At 39.3% G+C, this 25,501-nt stretch overlaps 1 protein-coding gene across 1 annotated transcript in view; it reads left to right on the plus strand.

The window, feature by feature from the left end:
* The window catches only part of kcnn3 (potassium intermediate/small conductance calcium-activated channel, subfamily N, member 3), a 92,512-nt gene that overhangs the window by 4,262 nt on the left and 62,749 nt on the right, over window positions 1-25,501 (plus strand). Inside the window, exon 3 of the mRNA XM_077210853.1 lies at window positions 10,990-11,085. Within this exon, the coding sequence (XP_077066968.1) occupies window positions 10,990-11,085 (96 nt within the window). The remainder of the gene's footprint in view (window positions 1-10,989; window positions 11,086-25,501) is intronic.

The raw sequence follows: 25,501 nt of genomic DNA on the forward strand, positions 1-25,501 counted from the left end.
ATGTCATATGACAATTAACCAACACCAGAGAACACCGAATTGTATTATTTATTATTAAAAGTATTATTGACTTAATTTTATTATTGATCTAACTTTAAACCTCAGGGGGTACTTCAATTAAATATATTAGGTCAAAGAGGTTCAGCTGAAAAAAAGTTGGGGGAATGCCTGCATTGCATGACAATATGAAATGACCTAAACTTTTACATTTTAATGTGTTTAAAAGACAAAAGCCTTCCGAAGACAGTAATACATTCTTAAATGACTCACTGAATGATAATTCAAATAGTAATTAATGTGTTCATCAGGAGTTCTTTAGATATGCAATGATGAGAAAACTCTTCTAAAAAGTGAAATGATTTCTGTAAATCCAGTGATCAAATGCTGTGTGGCTTACAGTTTTCAGGTACATGACTAGTGGCTGGTCTGACCTGGAAGACCTTCTGAACTTTTCTGAAAATTGAAATGATAAAGTAGTAGTAGTGAGAATCAATGAATTATAAATAATTTACTGCCAACCAACATTCGAGCTACACGTTTCTACTTTTTAAACCTCCACGCTGTCTAGACTTACATCAAGTGTTTTACTGTGAAGACTGTAAAGAACTGAGAGATGAGTCAAAATTGTTTGTGGAAATTGAAAGCATGTTGATCAGGAGCTCAATAAACCCAATACTGAAACAGTTTAATACAGAAAGGAGTGTGGGTTGACTGTATGTGTTTAGCTTCCCTAAAACAGATTTATACATTTTGGAGGAGTATACTGTCTCTTTATTTATACATGACAAACATCCATTTTGCTCTGCATAAGTTTCAAACCCATGAGAGACGAGAACACGCATCCACGCAGTCTGTGCTTGAGCTAAACATCAAGTGTTGCTTGATGATCAAAGTAGATGTAACTGCCATTACAGCCTACATAGTGTTACTCAAGACAAGAACTGACGTTCACTTCAGCTGAATTACAGACTAGTAATATTTTATATAAAGCCAAAGTCTCAAAATCAGTGAGGCTGAAGTTAGGTAAGTGACTGATTCTTGTGCCGTTACGTTAAAAGGATTGAATGTAACTAACATTTCGTGTCAAGGTGAAATGTTTTCCACTGTAAAAGCCACAGCCTCAGATTGAAGGCTGAATGTGTGTGCGGTGAGTAAGAAATGGACAGACAGAGCCGAGCTCATTGTCAACTTTGGTGTCAGTTGCCTGATTTTTGTTGATGACAGGAAGCTAATATGCTAATATTAACTAATAAAAGCATTATTGAACCTTATAAGTGACCCATTTAGGGCGCTATATGTAGGCATACTCATCTCTCAATTTAGTCCAATAGAGTTTTATGTTAGCATGTTGATAAGCTAAAAGCTGGGTACTCTAATAAGCTTAAAAACCCATAGTACACATAAATATTAGGTAAAATCGCACAATTTGGGACACATTACAAAGCATTACTCAACTCTATTGACTCCAATAGAGTTTGACATTAGCATGTTGCTAAGCTAACAACTGGATACTCCAATGAGCTTAAAAACACAGCACACATACAGCAAATATTGGGTAAAATTGTACATTCTATTGACACTGTAATGTTTTTATTGCTAATTTTCATTATAATAATCGATAGTTCTATTGCATTTTCCACCATATTGGATTTCTTTTTTGATGAGCTTGCCGCAGTGCATTCTGGGATTGCATTTACCTTGAAGGCTACATGCAATGCTCCTTTGAAATTTGTCTAAAACGAGGTGTCTTAGAAGGCAGAATAAACAATACTTTGTGTTGTTTAAAATGCTCAGTAGGTCTTGGAACAACTCTGTCATCTGAAGTGTGTGTTCTGTCCGCGAGTGGGTTTGTGCGAGCGTTATGAGGTGTTCGTTTGCATCTGGCACTGTTCTGAATGGATCTGTCTCAGCATGTATTCTGGAAATCCCTTGTACGTGTGTTTGTGGTCCTTGTTCTGCACAGGTGCTTGTGATATGGCAGATATATAGGAAATTTGTTCTGTCTCAGTATCTCTCTTTCGCTGCCTGTCTTCCCTGTGGTTTTCTCTTTTGTCTATCGCTCTTTTCCACTTACGCTTTGTTTCCCTTTTTCTCTCTGTCACACACATTTTTTTCTTCTCTTTGCTCATTCTTTCACTCTCTCTTGTACTCATTTTCCCTTTCCTCTCTCTGGCGATTCCTTTCCTCTTCTCTCCTGGTAATTATTCTGGGTCTGGATATTTTTCTCTTTCTTTCTTGTACTCACTATCCTTAGTGCTCTTTCTCTCTTTCTCTCTCTCTGTTATTGTAGTGGGCGGTGAACGGGGGAGTGTTATTGGAGAGGGAGAGAAAAGCGAGTGAGTGTTAGAAGAGATGAAATGAAAGGCTGTAATAAAATCTCTTTATTTGAGATGGAAAATGGGTGAGTGAGTCAAGTTTGCTCATGAATAATGGCCATGCTGATTGTATACCATTATAGCCATTATAAAACAGCACAATTGAAGTCTGTTAGTGCTGGATCGCCTCTCAGAGCAATTAAAGGGCTTTTCTCTCAGTGCATTACTGTTGAAAGTCCAGAGACATGCGAGATACTGATGCTCTTCCACTTCCTCCAAACTGCTTCAATTTGATTCGACTCATCTAATGGGGAATTACCTCTCCTCAAACCCCCCATATAGTGAATAACTCCCATTTGAAACAAGATTATTTTAATGGAAAATTGAGTGATGGCAGAGGGAATTAATAAGGAAAGCGACTGCTTAGATGCTACCGAACGCTCACATCTCTGAGTGACCGGCTATACCGATTATTGATAATCACCTCTGCACACCATCAAGCGCCCATTGATGGCTTTACTGCACCGCTTGAACTGTGTGTGTGTGTGTGTGTGTGTGTGTGTATGTGTGAGACAGCTGCTTTTGAAAGGATGGAAACCAGCAGGAAATTCCTGATGAGGCATCATTATGTCCAAAACATTTTCCTAACCTCTTAATGCTCTCGTCTCTTTTGAAATGGCAGTTGTGTGTGCACATTGAATCAAAGAAGCTGAAGAAGGCTGTCTATGCTTGAGCATATAAAAATGAAGATTTCACTAGTTTGGTATGTGTATGCTGATCTCAGTAGAAGTGTGCATATTATGGTTAGTTGATTTAATGCATTTATTTAGTGCATTACTCATCAAAAAAAAAAAATGCAATAAAAAGAAAGCCCATCAGGAATTGATTGGATGGTTGTGGTTTCCTATTGCTGTGGTCTCATGTAAGTGTGACATTACACAATTATGTAATGTCTTTCACTTATCTTTGTTTGGGGGCTTTTCTCTGAAAATAGTTACATGCAATTAATTGCAATTAGTTTAATGAATTTATCCTCAAATCATGTATATAGTTAAATATATTTTATACAACTGTGCAAAGGTATGTTACATGCAAATGTTGTGGATGTGAATAGGTGTTTGTATGTGTGAAGATGTGTTTGCTCCTTACACGCTCTGCTGTGGTTCCTCCGGAGGTGTCTGGTCCCTTCACACTCCTTACACATCGTTCCTTCCTTAAATAGACAGGTAAAAGGAACAGGAGAGAGCGAGAGCTGATAAGAATAGCACGAAAGAATGCAGTGTTAAATCGAAACCATTGCGTGTTACTAGCATTGTTGTATTTCATATACCGGTAAATATTTGCTCTTTCATATCAACTTTTTATTGTATTAAAAATATCGATGTATAAATTATTATTATTTACTTATATTACATGCAAAATAATTGAATTGTTGTCCTAAAGCACAGCTGATATATGCGGTACAGTGGGGTCCAAAAGTCTGAGCTGACTAATGACTACTTAGACTTCTTTTTGATTATAAATTATATTATTAGCATAAACATAAGTTTAAGAGTGTCTTAGCGTTTGGTTTTCCTCTCTTGTTTTTAATGACAGCAGCATTCAAGCTGCACAAACTCCTGATGAAAATCTGATAATCATGTTTTCCATTATGATTTCAGATGATCCAAAGAGCTTCTTGAGTTTTAGTGGAAGCAAATCATCATACTGTCTGTAGAAAAAAAATTATTTGACTAGAAATAGTGCAGAATCTACAGTATGTTTGGGCATAGCATTTTACAATTGTAAATATTCTGGAACTCTGTTTATTTCCAGGATTAAGTCATATTTTGAGGCATTTTGAGTTTTCAATGTGGTCAGATTGCTCAGTATTCATTGGATAACATAAAAAAGGTCATGAAATTGTTCAATCGCGTGTAGAGTTGTACGAGGCCGCATGCATTAAAGCCATCCATCTCCAGCTTCACATGTCTGCTTGACCCTGATCAGCCCTGAATACCTGGGAAAAGCTCCATCTGTCAAATCAATACTTAATTTTCACACCCTCGTCACTCTGTCACGCATCCCTTTGGAACATCTTAGGAACACCTTTGGAAGATCAACATCTGTTGCCAGTGCACAAGGTCGTGGGGCACTGTGTGTGTGTATATCTGGGTTTTTATTCAGGGAAAAGTGTGTAGAGGACTAAGTTTGAGCATCAAATCAGCATGTTAGAATGATTTCTGAAGGATCATGTGACACTGAAGACTGGAGTAATGATGCTGAAAATTCCGCTTTGACATCACAGAAATATATTACATTTTCAAATATATTAAACCCCTAACACACACACACACACACACACACACACACATAAAGTTTTCTGTGGGGATTAGATTTAGGTGAAAAGGGGATAGAAAATGTATTTTGCTCATTTTTAAAACAATATGAATCAATGGACAGTCCCCACCATGTTAGAAAAAACAAACCTGTGTTTATGTGTAATTCATCTCTAAGACATATATAAGGGGTGATCCAGTGGGCTGCCCGACCCTAATCCCACTCCTGCCACACTAACGCTTTTACAGCACTCTCACAGGAGCAATAATCATCAGTACATAAAGAAAAAAAAAGAGAGTAAGGGGGAAAAGGAAAAGAAACATGAGAGTAGATGGACAGCCTGAGGAATGGTCAGTGAAAGAGCGAGGGGGCAATAGTGCATGGAATTAAAAGGACCTTCAAATGGCCATTAATGCTGTAAGCTTAATGTATGTGCCTGTATGACTGCGTGCATGTAGGTGAGGCTGTGTGTGTTTCCATTTTTTCCTTGGCCTCGGAGTATGTAATTGGGTTTTCAGGGGGTGTAATGGTCTATGTCAGTGTGTAATCAAGTGTGTGTGTGTGCCACTCGGTGTGTAATTGGCCTTATCTGTGTGTGTGTTTTTCATTAAGTGAGATACATTACTGTTTTTTAACATGGTTTTGGTTTTGGTTTTGGTGGTGATGTGTGTTTTTGTAGCGTTTTTGTTTTGTGGTTTAATATAACAGTTTAGTCGGTAACCCTAAAAAATATGGCAAGCCAGGTTAACATTAATTAATTTGCTGGATATGATTTATAGATATCTAGAATTTAAGCTTCACTAGATGAAATTATAATTCTTGATATCAGGAATTGAATTGTTTACATGTAACAAGTAGCTTGTTACTTAAGGGTCCTTTACACAGCATAGTTAAGGCTGCTCTGTGCCTGCTCAAAATTCTGTGTAAAGACATAATACTGCATAAAAGCCTGACCAATTTATGCCTGCTCTGACCCACCTCAGCCCCTATATCAAAGTATACAGTTGAAATTGCTGTGTAAATGCATTTGTCACTTCTGAGCAGCATTTGTGTAAAGACACCTAAATGGCATTCCAGAAGAGCTTCTGTGCCCTATTTGCAGTGTAAATTTAGCAATAAGCTACTTATTTTTCATGTTCATATTAAACATCGTAAGTTCAGTTTAGATCGTAAACTGTAATTTGGTTGACCGTTTCACTGAGAAGAAACATATTCAAAAGAGTTATCTATTCATTAATTATATATTGTTTTTTGAGTCTCACCATCCAACCGAGAATACATGTCTTTATTGCTGAAATTATGATAATCAACTATGTAACGTTTACTCAACGCTGCCTGCAATGTAATCAATAACATAGCTTCACTACATGAAAAGCTGCATGATTTAAAAAGTACCAATACCATCAGCCAAACTAAGAGCTACGCTACTTTTACCGTACCTTTAGCTAGGTTGAGCTATGCTAGGCACACCATTTTCACAGCTCTCTTCAATATGTCAACAGCTGTGTCATTTGTGCTTTTTTTGAGAAAACAGATGAAAGAAATTATAAATAAAAACTCCAAGTAATCTGAGCTATGAATGAGCAACCTCTGAGCAATAAAGTTCCTCTTGTAAAGGTGACAGATCAGGTTCTCATATTACCAACTGTGGTTGGCGGTGTGTGTATTTATTGGCTTATGTGTGTGTTTATAAAGGTTGATTGTGGTTTATTTGCTGTGTTTTTCTGTATGGGGTGAGTGTAGGTCAGGGTGAATGATAAAGTGTGGCGTGTGTGCGATTGTTTTGGCCAGAGGGTTCAGATCATTAGACTGCTTGACTTAGACAAAGTGCTCCGAATGAAGGGTCACACACTCATAACACTGCACATACAGTGACATTAATCATCTGCAAATCTGTGTTTGTCCAGGAAAAAGCCCCTTTAAAGGACGGTCCATATGGCAGCCATCTTGGTAGCAGCTATTTTCTATGTCTGTAGAAGTACATTTTCTGTTTACTTGAAAGACAGAAATACAAAAATCTCCATAAATCTCCAATTTCAATAGCACATTTTAAATCAAAAGTGATATCTGACACTGATGGTGTCACAAATGTAGCTTCTTCAGCATAAATCATGCTAAAAGCATGCTGCGCATAAACAAACTCTATCAAAAGGTGATTAGCCTATATGGTCCATCTCCTCCCCCTTTATCCCCCTTCACTTTCTCTGGTCTTGATTATCCTTTGGTGGTTAAAGTCACCATGATATCAGAATGAACAAATCTTTTTTTTTTTCTATTCGGTTATTAATGATATATCCATGCACCTCACACATTTTTAAAAAAATGAATGTGACCTCATAATCATTAATGAAAATAACTTCCCCTCCCTTTTGCAATGACTTCTCTGATGATATGTTTACTGACGCAAGGACGGGATAACCTGTCACTCACAGGAGATCAGCAACAACGTTCCAACAATCCAATTAATGTTCAAAAAGTCCCGCCCTACATTTTTTGTTGTTCAAGAAGCCTCGGTTATAAGTTACAGGGAAAAAAAGACTATTGCAACTTCCATTTCATGCCACTTTATGCATCATGAGTCTTGTTTGTGTTTCAGGATCTGAAAAGAATCTCTCGTTGTGTGTGTGTTCACTGCAGGTTGTATGTGGCTTGTATTTTAGATTTTCAAGTGAATCACTTAATCCAACACCATCGGTAAAAGAAGAAATCAAAAAGAGGAAGTAATTGCATTAGAATCACAGATGACGGTGTGCATTTGTGGCGGTACATTCAACTGCGAATGTGTTTGTGTGTTTGTGCGCGAATTTGTGTAAACTGCGTGACAGACAGAAGGCTTGAAGATGACTGTGTATTCAGACGTCAGAGCCATTTTGCTCGGTGTTTATAAAAGGACCATAGAGAAGTAAAGAGAGGATGCTGTATAGATGGAGGAGAAATGAAAAGAAGAAGAGCAGGAGGGATATTTTAAGCGTGTGAGAGAATGCTGATGGAGTTAATGGAGCTCAGAAAGCCTATTAGCTCTGCATGGTGTCCATCATGACCTGGATCAATAACTGCTAATCTAGCCATGAGTCTGTTCGTCATACTCACTGTTCACACGCTAGTATATAACATGAGCTCTGATAGTCATGTCACAGACACTGAAGACTCACTTAGGAGGAGGGTAAGAAAAAAAAATGCAGGCAGAGCAAGAAGACAGGGGTTGGGGAAAGTGAAAAGAAAGCGGAAGTAAAATTCTGACCTCCATGACCGCATATGCATTAAATATAGCATCCTCAACAAAAGGCCTCTTGTAAAGATCTCTCTCTGACATGACATGTTTTAATTTCATTTTAGAAGTTTCCTTTATTAGTCAATATGTTGGAGCAGTGCTATGGGGGATAGTGTGTTTCGCATTACATATAATGAACAGGGTGTCTCTCCCTTGACTCTCCTGTTAAATATCCACTGTACTATCTACTAAATCTAATCTAATCTTATATATTTTTTTCACGTTCCAGGTGCATTAAATGTGAGAAAAAAATCTAATCGCAGCAGTGTGTGCAGCAGTGCAGAACACTACGAAAACAAAACAATTGCTATACACATAACGAGAACTGACAATGACCAGAAAGAAACCCAGAGCTTAACTACACAGACAAACCTATCAAAGAAATGAACGACAGGTGCAAATGAGAATGAAACAATGAGAAACCAACTAACAGAAACACAGGAAACTGAACTACAAGTGATGAACTAAATGTAGAACGAACACAGATGATCCCTTTCTATTATATTTATTTATTTTTATAATTATATTATATTGTATTATATTATATTAAAATTAAAATATATTTAACATAAATAATAACGGCGAAAGTATTTGTTTATTATAATAATATCGACTAGAATATGGTATAATATATTATAATTATCAATTAGTTTTGCCTTTATTATTTGTTAAAAATATAATTATATTATATCATATTTGATATTATATTGCATTATATAAATAATTATATTTAAGTCCTTTTAACTTCATTTTTAATTTGAATCGGCATATCATTTTAGTGGACAAAAATTACACAAATGTGTCAAACTATAACATTTAAATATGTTTTAAACATAAATGGGTTTACATAAAACAAAACACAAAAAATGGTCCTTATTGCTCCTGAAATAATAGCATATAATGAGCATAGTGAAGTATTAGCTACTTTTTAGAAGGTAGGGTTTTGAATTGTTGCTTCATGCCTGTGATTTTTTATTTAATAGAAATTGTTAAGAACACTGCATTGTATGTTGTACATTTTTTTGCAACAGCCTATTCACAATGTGAGTTATACATTTTGCCTGGCATGTAACTTTAGCTCAAGTTCAAGTTAATGTGCATTTGCATTATTGTCTGTGCATATTTGTACGTTTTGGGTGAGTTAAAATTAGTTTCCAGACAGTAATGGCTTTACCATGTCCAACATCTCCTGATGTTGTTCCAGGACCAACAGTGGGGTTGATGAAGGAACATCTACTCAGATAAATCCCGTTGATATATAGGGACAATAAATCTTTCCACCTATTAGAGAAAATCATCTTTAGGACTTGTTTAAAAGCCTGACAGAGAATGAAACGCAGCAGTTGTTGTATCGATAAGCTGTTAGTCCCTGGATGGGTAGTGTGTATGTGCTCCAGTTAGGAGCCCTGTGTATTTATATATGTGTGTGTGGGTGTGTGTCAGTGTGAGAGTGAGAGACTGAGGAGCCGTTGGTCCCCCAGACACCACTGTCTGTCTGTCCTTGTAGAATAATGCTTCCGATATGGAGCCTTAAATTAGACCCACTGGTGGCCAATCTAATAATGTGTGTGGTTCAGCTGGACAGCACTGAGGCTCAGGCTGGAAATGATTAAGAACTTTAGCTTTTCAGTCAAGAGAAAGTTTAAGCAAGATGTGCGTGAATGTGTGTGTGTGTGTGTGTGTGTGTGTGTGTGTGTGTGTTAATTAAATTAAATTTGTCCAGCAGACAGTAGTGTATATTAGTATATAGGTGTCAAGGTGAGATGCCTGCAATCACACCCAGTCAGACAAACATTTGAGTATGCGTGCGTGTGTGTGTGTGTGTGTGTGTGTTTGTGTGTGTGTGTGTAGTTTGAAGTGATGTGCATGTAATCCATAGATTATGAAAATACACTAAAAATGTCTTGGCAGACTATATGGCACAGATGCACATGCTGTGATTGTGCTGTTCATTTTTTATTTAAAGAGATAGTTGACCTAAAAATTAAAATTCTTTCATCATTTACTCACCCTCATGTCTTTCCAAACCGGTAGGATTATTTGTCTTCCATGGGACACAAAAGGTGAATTTCAGAACAATATCATACCCCCCCCCCCCATGATTCCAACAAGGTTGGAAAATGCCTATGGAGAAATCATAAAAGTGGGTTGTACATCTAATGAGGTGAAAGGTTTGGTGTTAGTAAGATTTTTTTATGTTTTTGAAATGAGTGTCTTATGCTTAACAAGGCTGCTTTCGATTTGATCACAAATACAGTAAAATAACAGAGAAATACAGTAAATACAATTTACATTTTTATTTCAATATATTGTAATTTATTCCTGTGATGGTAAGGCTGATTTTTCAGCATCATTGCTCCAGTCTTCAGTGTCACATGATCCTTCAGAAATCATTCTAATATGCCGATTTTGCAGTCAAGAAACATTTCTTATATTTATCAATGTTGAAAACAGTTGTGCTGCTTACTATTTTTTGAGATAGAAAACTTTTGTAACATTATAAATGCCTTTACTGCCACCTTTGATCAATTTAATGCATCCTTGCTGAATAAAAGTATTCCTTGCTTTAAAAAAATAATCTTGCTGACCCCAAACCACTGAACAATAGTGTATATTCCAAATCTTCTGATGCCATATGATAGATTCGGATTGAAATTCCAGTTGTTATTCATGAGGGATGTAACATCTGACAGACTCTGATTTGATGTAATTGCAGGGAATTTTATCTCATGATTAAAAATTTCCATCTGTTCGTCACACAGATCTAACGTATGAGTTCAGAAGATTTGGAACGTAGTGTACGAGTCACTTTTAAAATACTTCTAGTACTTTTGCATCCTTCTGAAGCTCTTCATTGAAATTGCATGGAAAAAAACAACCATGTTTGTAGCTCATGTCAAGTCAGTCACATGAGTTTATAATAAAAGGATGCCAGACATTTAATTTTTTGCTTAACTAGCTTTTTAATTTTCTCTGTGATCCCCTCCCCCACAAATACACAGGGTTAGCACCTGTAAGTGAATATTTCTCTGTGAAATAAAAATGGTGTGTGTACTAATAACAGTATGTGTATGTGTTTTACAGAGCTCAATGTATTCTCTGGCGTTGAAGTGTCTTATCAGCCTTTCCACCGTCATCCTTCTTGGACTAATCATCGCTTACCATGCTCGAGAGGTGCAGGTAAACACAAATGATGTTCTCACATTAGTCTCTATTGTTGAGGTGTGGACACATTCACCATTCTCCTACGAATTTCCATGGGTGAAATCTAGTTATTTCAATAGGAATTCATGCGATCTGGATTTTCGTGGGGGGGCTTAAGATTTCCCAATGCAGATCTCACAACAGGTTCAAGTTGGATGAATTTGCTGCGTTGACCAACATAAATCTTTTGGTTTGAAAGTGAATTTTGTACTTCGTATGGAAGCTTGTTTCCACCACAGAATAAAACATTTTAAAAGATAATTGTGACTCAAAGTAAATTGAATTTATAGGGTTGATAGTATATAGTTGATTTCTCTTCCAGACCACTGTGCTCTCCCAGCCCAATTGTGATATTTGACCAAACTATTATAACTTTCCAGTGTGTTTCACTGTTTAACAGCCACAATATGCAACTCCATTATAAAACGAATAGTTAATTGATAATTAAAATATTTGCTTCGAGCAGTGGTGAATCATGGCACATTGGCATTCAAGGGCAGCAGCGTTCTTTGGGAAGGCACAAGGACGCTTTGTGCAGAGACCGCTCTCAGTCCCGGGGCCCATGTTAGGGGTAATTTTATGGGATTGCGCCCACTCCCTGTTCTGCTTGTAAATGAGCAGTGATGTTGCAGGAAACATTTTCCAAGGGGTGTCCTGGGCTTTACTTTGCCTGTCTCACTATCTGTCTGCACCATAGGAATAAGATAAGCTGTCTACCCGTGAAAAAAGTCTCCTTATCTGCTGGAGGCAAAAAATGAAGGATGAATGATAATAGTAGTGCACAGCTACAGGTCAAGTTAATCAAATCACAAAACTTAAATTACCATTCAAAAGTTTTAGGGTCAGTACTATATTTAAAGAAATTAATCTTTTATTCAGCATGGATGCATTACACTGATCAAAAGGGACAGTAGAGACTAACCCTTTTTACAAAAGATTTCCATTTTAGTTAACTGCTGTTCTTTTGAACTTCCATTCATCATAACATTTCCGCTAAATATTAAGGCGAGACACTACAGGCAAAAACATTTTTTTTTCATGCATCTGTCTATTTTGAGATTTTGGGCTTTTTGCCTTTTCATAAAGTGTTTTTTTCAGACAAGTGGAAAGAAAACATCCAACATACACTTTTAACTATCTTTTAGAGCACTTATCTATTTGCGTCTGTAGATTTCAATTACAGTATATATCTTTAAAGGTTTTCTCAAAATCCTATTGAGCCAGAAATCTCCACTTCTGTAGCACTTACATACACTAAACTTTATAGTTTTATTCTTATCTATATTCTGAAGGTTTTTACAGAGGGGTTTCTTCAAATATCATTTTTTCTGATTTTATACAACATTTTATTCCTAAAAATAAGGGCGAAAATTTATTTATTTCTGGCTGTTGATAGTATTTTCTGACTTATGGGGTGATAAAAAGAGATTTTTAATTTAATCAGTTGTGTTGCTTAAAGGGGTCATCGGATGCCTATTTTCCACAAGTTGGTATGATTCTTTAGGGTGTTCATGTAAAGTTTGTAATATACTTTGTTTAAAATTCCTCTGGTTGTGTAAAATAACACCCTTTTTACCTCCTCAAAAATAGCTTTGTTCACAGTGACCTGTTTCGGTGCATGTCTCTTTAAATGATAATGAGCAACTGCTCACCCCACCCGCTCTATGCCATGGGGGGTGTCGAATGGCTGAGGGCAAAAATATGCTAATAAGGTACAGTCCGTCAGTGGTCGTGGGCGGAGTATGAGCATTATGACATAGTGCTCAGAAAATCCAAACGGGCCGATTATTGAGAGTGTTTAGACTTTTTGAGGATTAAAAAAAAGGAGTGAATGGATTTTTTTTCATTGTATGGTGGTTGTGTCCACACACTGCAAAGACACATTTATATGCAAACACCATATAAAAGTGAATTTTGCATCTGCTGACTTTAAAGCAAGACACCCCAGGTGAATAGGGTAAAAAGAAAAACATCTTGTTTCATTTTTTTGATATATTAGAGTCAAAGGTTTTATCAAACAAGATTTTTTAACCTGACTTCATCCAATGTTCAGATTTTTGTTCTAGAAATGTGTGCAAATTACTGCATATTTAATTAGATAACACCTCATTTGCATATTTAAACAAAATTGCAGAAAACTTGTAATACAAAATTTTTTTTGCAATTTTTTATGTAATCAATCAACCTTGGAAGTATGGTTGATATTTATTAGTTATTTGTTTACCCTATTCACCTGGGATGTCTTGCCTTAAGCAGCACAACTGTTTTCAACATTAATAATAAGAAGAAATGTTTCTTGAGCAGCAAATCAGCATTAGAATTATTTTTGGAGGATCATGCTGTCAGGTGTGGGTGTGTTGAAAGGAGTGAGGACTCAGGTAATAGGCCCATCAGTTGATGGGCTTTATTAATAATAAAAATAAAACAAATTACAAACAAAACTACCCCAAGGGGGAAGACAAGACTTGACTTGACTTGACTTTGACTTGACCTTGACTTTGACTTGACCTTGACTTGACTTTGACTTTGATTTCACCTTGACCTTGACTTGACTTGACTTGACAGCAGGGAAACACACAGTGTACAGACGACGAACCAGCACAGGACTGCAAACACAAGGAGAATAAAAAGCAAACAAAGGAGGTAACGAGGGATGACAGGTGTGGCAAATGCATCAATAATCAAAAACCAAAATCCTTTTTTAAAGTTTTAATTTTTAAATTAAAGTTGACTGTCACCAAAAATTTTTTATCAAAAGTTACTTAAACAAGTATTCAAGTTGTAGGAGTAAATCCTTGTGAGCCAACTTTTTTAATTTAAGCTTCCCACCTATCAGAGACATTACCATTGAAATACATGATTGCCAGCCTCTTTGTGTTGAGTTCAGTGAGTGTCTATCTCGTATGTGAAAAGAGTTTTGTATTTGATGAAGCTCCGCTCAGTCAACTGATGTGGGAACTGCTTGGCTCAGTACTGAGAGTTTAGTGTCGAGTTTGTAAACTTTTTCGCAGACCATGGAGAGCCATGGAGAGCTGCTTCGCTTCGGCCATTCTTTCATTGTTTTGAAGGGGGAGCTGAAATGCCGGGAGGGGTTGTGTCACCCAGATTTGCTTCCCCCGGTCTGCATTTTCCCCAGACATACATTCTTCTCCCACACAAAAAACAGAATTTCATTCCAAATATGTAAAATGCTGCAAAATTCCGCGTTAACACTAGATTCCGCATTAATTGCCAATTCTGCGATTCGTTCCGCAATTCCGTGATCGCGGAAATTATAGGGCCCCACACATGGCACAAGGTAACATACATGACAAGCCATGTGCTCACACCAAACATTACTTGAACACAAGCACATGGCCAGTAAAACAAAATCACAAGCCATGTGCTAACACAAAACTAGACGTGAACACCCAGCCAATGAGAACACTCATAAGCCACGTGTTCACACAAAACATGACAACATGAAAGCACGCAGCCAGTAATAAACACAAGCTGCATGCAACACAGCACAAGATAAAACATGTCATGAAAGCACATGAAACAAGGCACACAGACAAGACAAAACAGGAGTGTCAGGGCTCTGTCACAAAACCAAGAAATACAGTAGACTAGACAGAAGTGACAGAACCCTGACACATGTGACACTGAAGACTGGAGTAATGATGCTGAAAATCCAGCCATGCCATCACAGGAATAGATTACATTTTAAAATATATCAAAATAGAAAACAGATTATTTTAAATTGTAATAATAGAGTAAAACATTTAAAATATTTTGATCAAATAAATGCAGCCTTGATGAGCATAAAAAATGGAATGGTGTACCTTCCCCTAATACACATTCACTGACATACAGTTGCTTTAAACATTTTTTCTTAAAAAGTTTACATTTGTAGATTTAAATGTTTTTAGGGTAATGTAAAATAACAAATCAGAAAACACAACGACAAATCAGAAAACACAATGACAAATCTGAAAACAAATTAGCAAGTCAGAAAACACAACGACAAGTCAGACAAAACGGAAAAGGTAGGTATATGTGACGAATGGAATACTGATCGCTATTCAAGACATCTGTCAATCGAGACAGAAAGTACAGGAGACTGCGGCAGAAGAAAGTCGGTTCACGTGTGCATGTGTAAATATTAGCTGCATCGTCTACGATAATAAAGAACGAGGCTGCGAGCTGATATTATCAAGTATGAGACTCACTTTGCAAAAAAAAAACATAAACACTGTTAGAATGCAGTTAAAGCACATACAATTCCAAATATAGGGGCAATGCCCCTGCATGAGCTTTTTTCTTTTATAATATGGTAGCCTATAGTTTAAGCACAAAAGCAAGAGTGCTGTTTTTTCCACATGTGATATTCATTTTATACAGATCAATAAACAAGAAGTTAATATTGTGAATTACAATTTGTCACTCGAGGGAGACTCGAACTAAGGTCGTTCGCATCAAAAGCTAAATCTGCTGTTCTTGCAACACGCCACTCTCCCACTTTACCAGAGTATTTTTGTATTTATGTCTGACCAAACCAGATAGTGGTAGGAAGATTTTGATATGAAGCGTTTTTTTCCTCTCCATAATAATCGCACTAAATTAACCGGTTAAATAGACAACTCTAATATTTTCACATGCACACGCAAATCGAATTTCTTCTGTCACAGTCTGCTATAATTTGTTTTTAGTCTCTCCATTGTGTTTATAAATTTGTTGTTTTGTTTTCGGAATTGTGGTTTGTTTTGCACTTCACTGCCACAGTAGTTATACATATGCACTTCTAACAAAGCTGATTTATCATCAGTCCTTCCCTCCATTTTAGCAGCATTACATTTAATAAGGTTAAAGTGACAAACATGTGTCCTCTCTGAAAATTACAAATGCCTCTTTAAGTAATTCATCATTGTGAATGATTCAAAATTAATTGAACTTAAATTAATCAGTTGATGTCACAAATATTCAATCAATTCCCAGTGAATATGATCTAATTCTAGCTGTCTTTTTCGTTGAATATCCTGTTTCACCTTTAAATACTACTCATTATAGAATAAAAATAGGCTGTGAATGCTGAATGTTGACTTTAAGCTTAGAGTTTGTTGATTTTTTTGGGACTAGCACATGTGTGTGTTTCTTTACATTGTGAAATCTGTTCATACATTTATTCAACAGGATATCATGACAAGCTCACACATGCAAACAAAATGTTCTCCCTTGTTTTCATTTTATCGCTGTGTATTCCACCCACTTTGTAATTTCCCTCATCACACTTTTGCCATCTAACACTCTTGCCTCTATCAAATTATGCCCGTTCCTCTCTCTCTCTCTCTCTCTCTCTCTCTCTCTCTCTCTCTCTCTCTCTCTGTTCAAATCAATTCACTGTGTGCTTTCTCTCACGCCGTGTTATGTTTCCCTCTCCTTCCCTTCATCCCCCTTCTTCTCGTCGGTTTTCCTCTCTCTCTTTCTCTCCCACCTTAGTTGCATGTTTAGTTGCTCTCTCTCTCTCTCTCTCTCTCTCGGTGCGAGTGTTGGGAGTGTGTGGGAGTTGAGCGCGCGTTTGTGAGAGCGATTGCAAATTCCTCGTTCTTGTTTCTAGTTTCTCCTTTTCTTTTTCCTTTTCTTTTCCTTTGCTTTTCCTTTTTTTCTTTCCTTTTTTCCCCCTCGCCCAAAAGCCTCATTGACTACGTTTACATGCAGCCAAATTTCGGGTTATGGTCGGGTTAAGGTCACTATTCGGGTTTCTGAAACATTAGGGATAACCCATTTACATGCGTGAGCAGAGAGAGTTACTGGAGTTACATGGAATTGCAATATCCCGATGTAAACGCGACGCGCGGTTAGCGTCTGGGCGTACGGACAACCTTAAGACGCAATATGCGTCATTTCCGATTCTTCTTCCTGTATCCAAAGACAACAACAACAGCAGCACGCGGATAATGAATAGTTCGGGGCAGATAGCGATCGCCTTTGTTTGCGCTTTGGTGCTGGTAACGTTACTGACCTCGCTCCAAAAGTATGCTGTGCTGCGTCTCGCCATGTTTACTTCCGGTATACTGCACGCGGGGTTTTGTATGCGCCGAGAAGTTTCTCAACTCAAAAGACCAAGATTCCTTGCGAATAGAACATGCGCAGAACACACATCACTATGGGGATATGCCGATGCGCGTTTACATGACCAAAAATTCGGGTTAGAAAAGGGGTACCCCAGGTATAATATCCCGGTTTTTAAAATCCGGGATATGAGCATATTCGGGTTTTTGCCGGTGTTTACATGGCCGTTCAAAACCGGGTTATTGCTAATATCCCGGTTTTGAACGGGTTATTGGCTGCATGTAAACGTAGTCAGTGTTTCCTTGTAAATTAGCTTGCGCGGTTTTCAGACGCCGGTATGGCGTCTGTTTCCGTGCAAGGAATGCCAACCTTGTCGCTCCGTAATGGTTGCAAGTGTGTAACAGAACCCGGAGTGACAGTGGAAGAGCTGCTGGTGGTTATAGGAGAGCAGGTTGGTTTCGAGAATATCATTTCAGCCTCACGGATGAATAAAGCTGTCGTCATATTTTTGAAATCAGACTCCCAGGTTAATCAGTTGACTGTGAGCGGAGTGTGGGTGAAAGAAAAGTTCGTTTTGATAACACCACTGTCCGCTCCAGCAACGAAATCATAATCTCGAACGTCCCACCTTTTTTACCTAACGAGATCTTAACGAAAGAACTGCAGAGGTTCGGAAAGATTGCAAGTCCTGTTAGAATGATTCCCCTTGGATGTCGTAACAACGCGCTAAAACATGTTCTTTCTTTCAGGCGCCAAGTTTTAATGTTTTTGAGTTCACAGGATCGTAACTTAGAAGCCTCTTTCCGCGTTAATCATATGGAGAATTCGTACATGGTTTACGCCAGTACCGAAAGCCTAAAGTGTTTCGAATGTGGTGAGTTGGGGCACAAACGCTTCGCTTGTCCACATAAAGATGATCAGCGCGCGTCCACATCTGATGTGATAAGTGGTGATGTAAACAACACTGAGATTAGGCCTACCGACTAGCAAACGAGTGAAAGCGATGAACAGAGGAATGAGGAGCAGGGAGAAGGAGCCACAGAGCAGGACAAGATGGAGGAGGTGAGTGAGATTAATGTCAATGCTAAGAGTGTGGAGCAACCTGGGTGAGTTATGTTTCTGGTAAATCTAGAAATGTATTAGACACTGTTGATAAGAGCGAGTCTCAGAGTAGTGTGGACTATGTGGGTGAAGTTGACGATGTAGTACAGGCTGAAGACGCAGAGGACAATATGGCAGATGAGATGGATAGTTATTCCCAGTGTACTGATGATGGAGATGATGATCAGTGGTCAGAGAGTTCTAAAGAACTGATAAACATCTGTATACTGTTGAACAAATTAATGCATTTCTTGATAATACAAAAGGAAAAGCTGGTGTTGAAGTAACCAACTATTTCCCTGATACTGACAAGTTTATTGCTTCTGTTTTACGGGTTAGAAAAATGAGCAACTACGATGACCTTTCACAACAGAAGCGGTTTCGTCTTAAGAAGCATATTACTGTTCTCAGACGAGGCAAAAGGTTGGAGAAAGTGAAGGGGAAAACTAATTTTTCTTAATGGCTTATACTTTTTCGTTCTGTTTTTCTCTCTTTCTTTTCCCTTTGTTCATGGAGATCTTGCGGGTGGGATCAATTAACATAAATGGATTGAGGGACAGGAGAAAAAGAGGGTTACTATCAGAAATTATTCGATTGAAAGATTTGAGTGTTGTTTTTTTGCAAGAAACCCATAGCAGTGAAGATAATGAGATTGATTGGGGCTTGTGGTGGGAAGGAGATAGCATTCTTAGTCATGGGACTAATGTAAGTGCTGGAGTAGCTGTACTTTTTTCCCCTGCTCTCAAAATAAATATTTTATCTAAAGATGAAGTGGTACCAGGGAGATTTTTGACTGAAAGGGCTGAAATTATGAATTTTAATTTCCTGTTTGTAAACATCTATGGAATTGTACTCTAGACTTTGTACGAGACCGGAATGGGGAAGAACCCCATTCACGGTCAGCTACCTGTTTAGCCAATATAATTAAAAATCTAAAATACTCAGATGTATGGAGAGAGCATAATTTATTAGTACGGCAGTATACATGGATGAAAGTTGGCAATGGCAGCGTTTCTGGAGCACGTTTGGATCGTTTTTATACATCACAAAACATGAGAAATAAGATTGTTAACACAAATATCATCCCTACGGCTCTTTCTGATCATAAACTTATTACATTTGAGTGTATTCTGACCGAAAGGAAGCATACTAGTTATTACTGGCACTTCAATGTTAAACTTTTGGAAGATAAACTTTTTTGTGAGAATTTTAATTTTTTTTGGGAAAACTGGAAAAATGAAAAATGTCTTTATGAAAATGTTATTCAGTGGTGGGAAGTTGGTAAAGCGCACATAAGAGGGTTTTGTCAGCAGTATGCATCTCATACCTCTTTAATTTTGAAAAAGACACTAGTACTGTTGGAAAAAGAGATCATGGATATTGAAAAGAGTATGCATGATAATGATGATAGAGATCTACAAGCACTGTGGACTGAAAGGAAAAATCAGTTGAGCTTCGTTTTAAATGAAAAAGTTAAAGGAGCTCTTGTAAGAAGTCGGTTTTTAACAAAAAGAGACATGGATGGACCTCCTTCTTATTTCTTTAACTTGGAGAGGAAAAAAGGGCAAGAAAAACTGATGCACGTTTTAAAGGACAATAATGGACACAATACTTCAGACCCGGTAGTGATGCGTAAACTTGCTGTGGATTTTTATTCTAATTTATATGCTGCTGAAAATTCAGATGAACTGTGCAGAAACCAACTACTACAAGATCTTCCTGCCTTAACATCAGAACACAAGGACTTTTTAGAGACTGAACTCACCTTTGAAGAGGTCACTGCTGCTGTTATGGGACTTTCCTCAGGACGGACCCCAGGACTAGATGGGTTACCCGCTGAATTTTATAAGTTTTTTTGGAATATTATTGGTTACGATTATTTTGAGGTGATCCAAAAATGCATCAATGAAGGAATTCTTCCTTTGAGTTCTCAGAGGGCAGTCTTAACGCTACTCCCAAAAAGAGGTGACCTAACCCTTTTAAAGAACTGGAAACCTATAGCAATTCTCGGCTCTGATTACAAAATTTTTTCAAAATGTCTGGCCAGCAGGGTAAATAGTATACTATATACGATTATACATAAAGATCAATCTTACTGTGTAAAAAATAGATCTATAATAGATAATTTGCATTTGGTACGTGACATTTTTGATTTTGCTTCTCACAATAATGCCAATTTGGGTTTTCTGTCATTGGACCAAGAAAAGGCCTTTGACAGAGTTGATCACACTTTTCTTTTTGATACTTTAAAAGCTTTTGGATTTGGGGAGAGCTTTATTTCTAAAATAAGACTGCTGTATGCTGGAGCACAATGCATGATTAAAATAGCTGGTGGCCTCAGTATTCCTGTAAAAGTTAACAGAGGCATTAGACAAGGTTGTCCTATTTCAGGTCAACTTTATAGTATAGCCATTGAGCCCTTACTATGTAAATTACGAGAACATCTTACAGGTCTACAAGTAAATACACTGGAGTTTAAGAGTCTTATTCAACTTTCTGCATATGCAGACGATGTCACTGTTTTAATTAAAAATCATAGTGATGTTCAATGTTTAAAAATGGCTTTAGAATGTTATGGGAAAGCATCTTCAGCTAAAGTTAATTGGCAAAAAAGTAATGCTGTGTGGTGTGGACAGGACTCGAGTAGTCCATCACTTCCTGGTGGTTTGTTGTGGGGGAAGGCAGGGTTCAAATATTTAGGAGTTTTTTTAGGGACACAGGAATATAGGAATAAAAATTGGGAGGGCCTAGTGGAGAAAGTGTGTGCTCGGTTGTCTCACTGGAAATGGTTGCTGCCCCAGCTGTCCTACAGGGGGAGAGTCCTGGTCTGTAACAACCTGGTTGCATCATCCCTGTGGCACAAAATGATGATCCTAGAGCCTCCAGAAGAGCTGGTAAGACGAATTCAACGGTGTCTAGTGGACTTTTTCTGGTCAGGACAGCACTGGCTGAAGGCACCAGTGCTCTATCTGCCATTACAGGAAGGAGGACAGGGGCTGGTCGACATTGGAGCCAGAGTTAGAGCTTTTAGACTCCAGACGGCTCAGAGACTGTTATATGGAGAAGATGTAAGCTGGGCTGGAATAGCGTGCACCCTCCTGAAGAGAGCGGGCAACATGGGATTTGACCGCCACTTATTTCTTATGGACATTGAGAAAACAAATTTGAGCGGATTGACACCTTTTTATAGATCAGTGTTAAAAACATGGACACTTTTCAGTTTCTCTCGTCAACAAAATGGTGTGAAAGGCCTGTGGGTGAGAGAAGAGCCACTGTTTTTTAATCCTGTACTGGATTTGGATGGTTTTAAATCTGTTTCCCTCATTAAAGCGATGTGGAATGCAAGTTTCACTAAAATTGGACACTTTGTTTCTGAAGAAGGATGGATTACTGCTGATAACCTGGCTTCAAAAATGGGCTTACGGTCAGTTCGTGTGGCAGAGAGACTGTTGACTCAAATCTATGAGTTTTTACCCAAAGATTATAGACTCTTTAGAGACACCTGTTGGAGAAGAGGAGACTCCTGTCTTTCCAGAGTTGCTTTTCTCACCTGACATCAGAACTTGGCAAGAAATGGAGAATGGTCTGCTCTCCTTTAAAACACATGAATTTGGACTTTTTAGTAATGCTGGAAAGAAAATTATGTACGGGCTGTGCGTAAAGGTGATACATCTCATGCAGTTGCAGAGTGTGAGAGAGACTAAATGGCAAGAGATTTTTGGGCCAGGAGCTTCCCCTAAAGGCTGCTGGAGGACCCTGTACAAACCCCCCATTGAGAAAAGAACTGGGGACCTGCAATGGAGGGTTGTGCATGGTATAATAGCTACGAACAGACACAGAGCACACCTTGACCCACAGGTTGGGGAGGGATGTCCTTTTTGTGGAGTACAAGAAACAGTCTTCCATTTATTTTTTAATTGTGAGCGATTACAACTTTTATTTCTTAAAATGGAAGAGTGGTGTCAAACCCTGGGGGAAGATTTTTCACCTGAACGATTTGTTTATGGGCCTAAATATAGCAGAAACAAAAGGGAGAATCATGTTTTATTAAATTATTTATTTGGACAAGCAAAGATGGCTATTTGGTTGACAAGAAAAAGTAAATTGAGTGACAAGGGTTCAATTGATGTTTTTTCAGTATTAAAGGGATTAATAAAATCCCGTATCAAAATAGAGTACAGTTATTGTAAATTGACAAATGATCTGGAGATGTTCAAATATAGATGGGAAGTTAATCGGTGTATTTGTGAAGTTGACTCTGATGAAGGTTTGCTAATTTATATTTGAGCAATGTTTTTCTTGTAAAACAATACAAATAATTGTGAGAGTTTTCACTTAACTTTTTTCTTTTTTCTTTTATAATGTTCATGTAATTTTTTTAAATTTTGTATTAAAGAGACCCTTAAAGTCAAAGTCTCTCTCTCTCTCTCTCTCTCTCTCTCTCTCTCTCTCTCTCTCTCTCTCTCTCTCTCTCTCTCTCTCTCTCTCTCTCTCTCTCTCTCTCTCTCTCTCTCTCTCCCGCTCTCTCTGGTTGTATTTTTACCTTCATTCAACCTTCCCTTGCCCCCTCTGTCTGTGAGTCTGTGTATTATTCGTCTGCTTCAGGCTCTTTTAAGCTGCTGTTGAACACATGCACAGATATTCAGCTCCGGCACTCGTTTTGCTCTCCATATCAGGCCAATGTGTGTGTGGTTGTGTGAAGGTGCAGACGGTGTTTCATTCATTTTGTTGGATTTAGAAGTTTGTCATGTACGTTCGGCTTTATGCAAGTTTTTTTGTGGTGATGAAACTCTCTCTCCTCCTGTGTGAGTCAGACTTCAGCAGCTCTCTCCTTGACAGAGACTGTGTGTGTATGTGTGTGTTTTTGTGTATCGACGCAGTTTAAGGGAGATAAAAACATGATGTGAGTAGGTGTTGATTAAGGATGTTTTTGAGGAGAGAGACAGAGAGGAATACGAATGGAATGACTGTTTATTCTTCATCCCTACATTCCCAAATTTAAAAAGGTAGCAATATTGATTCATTATTATTTGGCATCTTAAAGAGATAGTTAACCAAAAAAATTGAATTCTGTGATCATGTTCTAAACCTATTGGACTTTCTTATGTGGAACACAAAACAAAATATTTTTGAAGAATGTTTCAGCCCATACAATGAAAGTCAGTGGATTCCAAAACAAACTAAATTGGACCCCACTGACTTTCACTCTATGGATAAAAACAAACAATACAACAACTAAAGTTCCCTTTCAGTCGCTCACGTTCGACGTGACGTCGACGTGACGACGTAATTGGGGTCACTTCAGGGAGCCCTATCAACTTCGAGTGTCTACAGAAAACGAGCCAATGAACGTTGGCGTGTGTGAAAAGCGTCACGCGACCCGCCCCGCACCGAGGGTATAAACAGGAAGCGGCGCACAAGCTTTCGTTTTGACTCTGAGTTTCTGTAGACTGCTGCAACGTTGAAGACTGCTTCAAAGGGAAAATACTCTGTTCCAGTGCTGGTGTGAAGGCGCAATCAGCGGTGGCCGCGAGCATTACAGCTCACAACTGCTGTTTTCACAACATTGTTTGTGTGTGTGTCTGTGTATGTGTATGTGTCGGTCTCGGTGGGCGTTCCTCTTTGAGTGTGTACCCTGATTACACCGCGGCTATCCCTGGGTGCTTCAGCACTAAGAGAGTTATTTTTTCTTTTCTATATTTTTTGTTTTCAACTAAAAGAGCAACACAAGCGTGACCCTGCGTCCTTTTCATGATGTCATTCCGCTTGTCCGTGTCTGGATGCGGTTGTACCCTGGCGCTAGCAGACGGCCACAATTGTTGCCTCTTGTGTTTGGGCGTTCAGCACGCTGAGGCAGCTTTTGTGAATAACTCATGTTCTCATTGCGGGAATATGACTATGGCAACGCTAAGATCAAGACTCGCTTACCTCAAGGGAGGTGCAGTCCCCTCGCCAATGCCCAGATCTAGTGTTTATTCTGGACCTCAGAATAAACCTACTTTTGCACATGGTGGTCTGAGGATTACCGTCAGGCTTCCCCGGCGAGGCAATCTTCGCGGGCCCCTCACGCCTCTCAAGCGCTGCCGCCGTTGGAGCTTCCAAAGGAACGTGCTGGTCCTTCTCATGGACGACCAGCTGTGTCATTTGGGGCCCCACCTGACGATCAGATGTCGATCGCAGCATCGGAGGGGGAGCTTCAGTCCTCTCGAGATGAAGATTCGGCTGCGTTACCCCCTTCCGGGAGTGTGGCGTTGCCCGAGTCAGATCCAGAATGGATCTATGCTTTCCCGGCAGCCGAGAAGGTTGGGCTTGCGTGGAATCCTCCACCACGTCCCGAACCTTCTCGGTTGGACGATTGGTATCTCGTGGCGGGCCGTGCTGGTTCTCAGCGCGCCGCCCCTGTACCATTCTTTCCGGAAGTGCATAAGGAGCTTACTAGGACGTGGACGGCACCGTATAGTGCCAGAAGCCGTCCTAGTGGCTCTTCCCCTCTCACCACCCTCGACGGCGGGGCGGCTAAGGGGTATATGGATGTCCCTCCGGTGGAGCGTGCCGCCGCGATGCAATTGTGTCCGGCGTCCACTTCCTCCTGGCGGGGCAATCCACGCCTCCCGTCCAATGCATGTAAGTTTTCGTCCGGTCTCACGGCGAAGGTTTACAGAGCCTGTGGACAGGCTGCTTCCGCCCTCCATGCCATGGCGCTTCTGCAGGTCCACCAGGACCAGGACTCATGGACATGAACGAGGGTGGTTCTGACCCAGAGCTCCTCTAGGAGCTCCGTGTGGCAACCGACCTCGCTCTCAGAGTGACCACCTCTGGCTCAACCTGGCGGATATGAGGGACACCGATAAATATCGGTTCCTGGATGCCCCTCTTTCCTAGGTTGGGTTATTCGGCGACGCGGTTGAGAGCTTCGCCCAACAGTTCTCGGCCGCCCATAAGCAGACAGAGGCCATCCGACACATCCTGCCCCGGCGGACCGCTGCTGCTCCCACCCGTCCGCCGGCCGCAGACCCTCCGTCCGCTCGTCGCCGAGGCCGACCTCCTGTGGCGTCCTCCACTCCCGCTAAGCCTCAGCAGCAGCAGCCACCATCCAGGCCTCAGCGTGGAGCAGGCCGCAGGAAGTCGACCACGCCCGTCCAAGCCGCTGGCAAACCAGGAGGCAAGTGCAGCTGCAAACGACCTTGAGACGGGCGACCCAGAGGAGGATCAAGTTGCTCTTCAGGAGGAGGTGAAGGCA

The sequence above is a fragment of the Siphateles boraxobius genome, unplaced genomic scaffold (assembly GCF_051911475.1).
Source record: "Siphateles boraxobius isolate OS27281-9 unplaced genomic scaffold, OSU_SipBor_1 12, whole genome shotgun sequence".
In the NCBI taxonomy this organism is placed as follows: domain Eukaryota; kingdom Metazoa; phylum Chordata; class Actinopteri; order Cypriniformes; family Leuciscidae; genus Siphateles; species Siphateles boraxobius.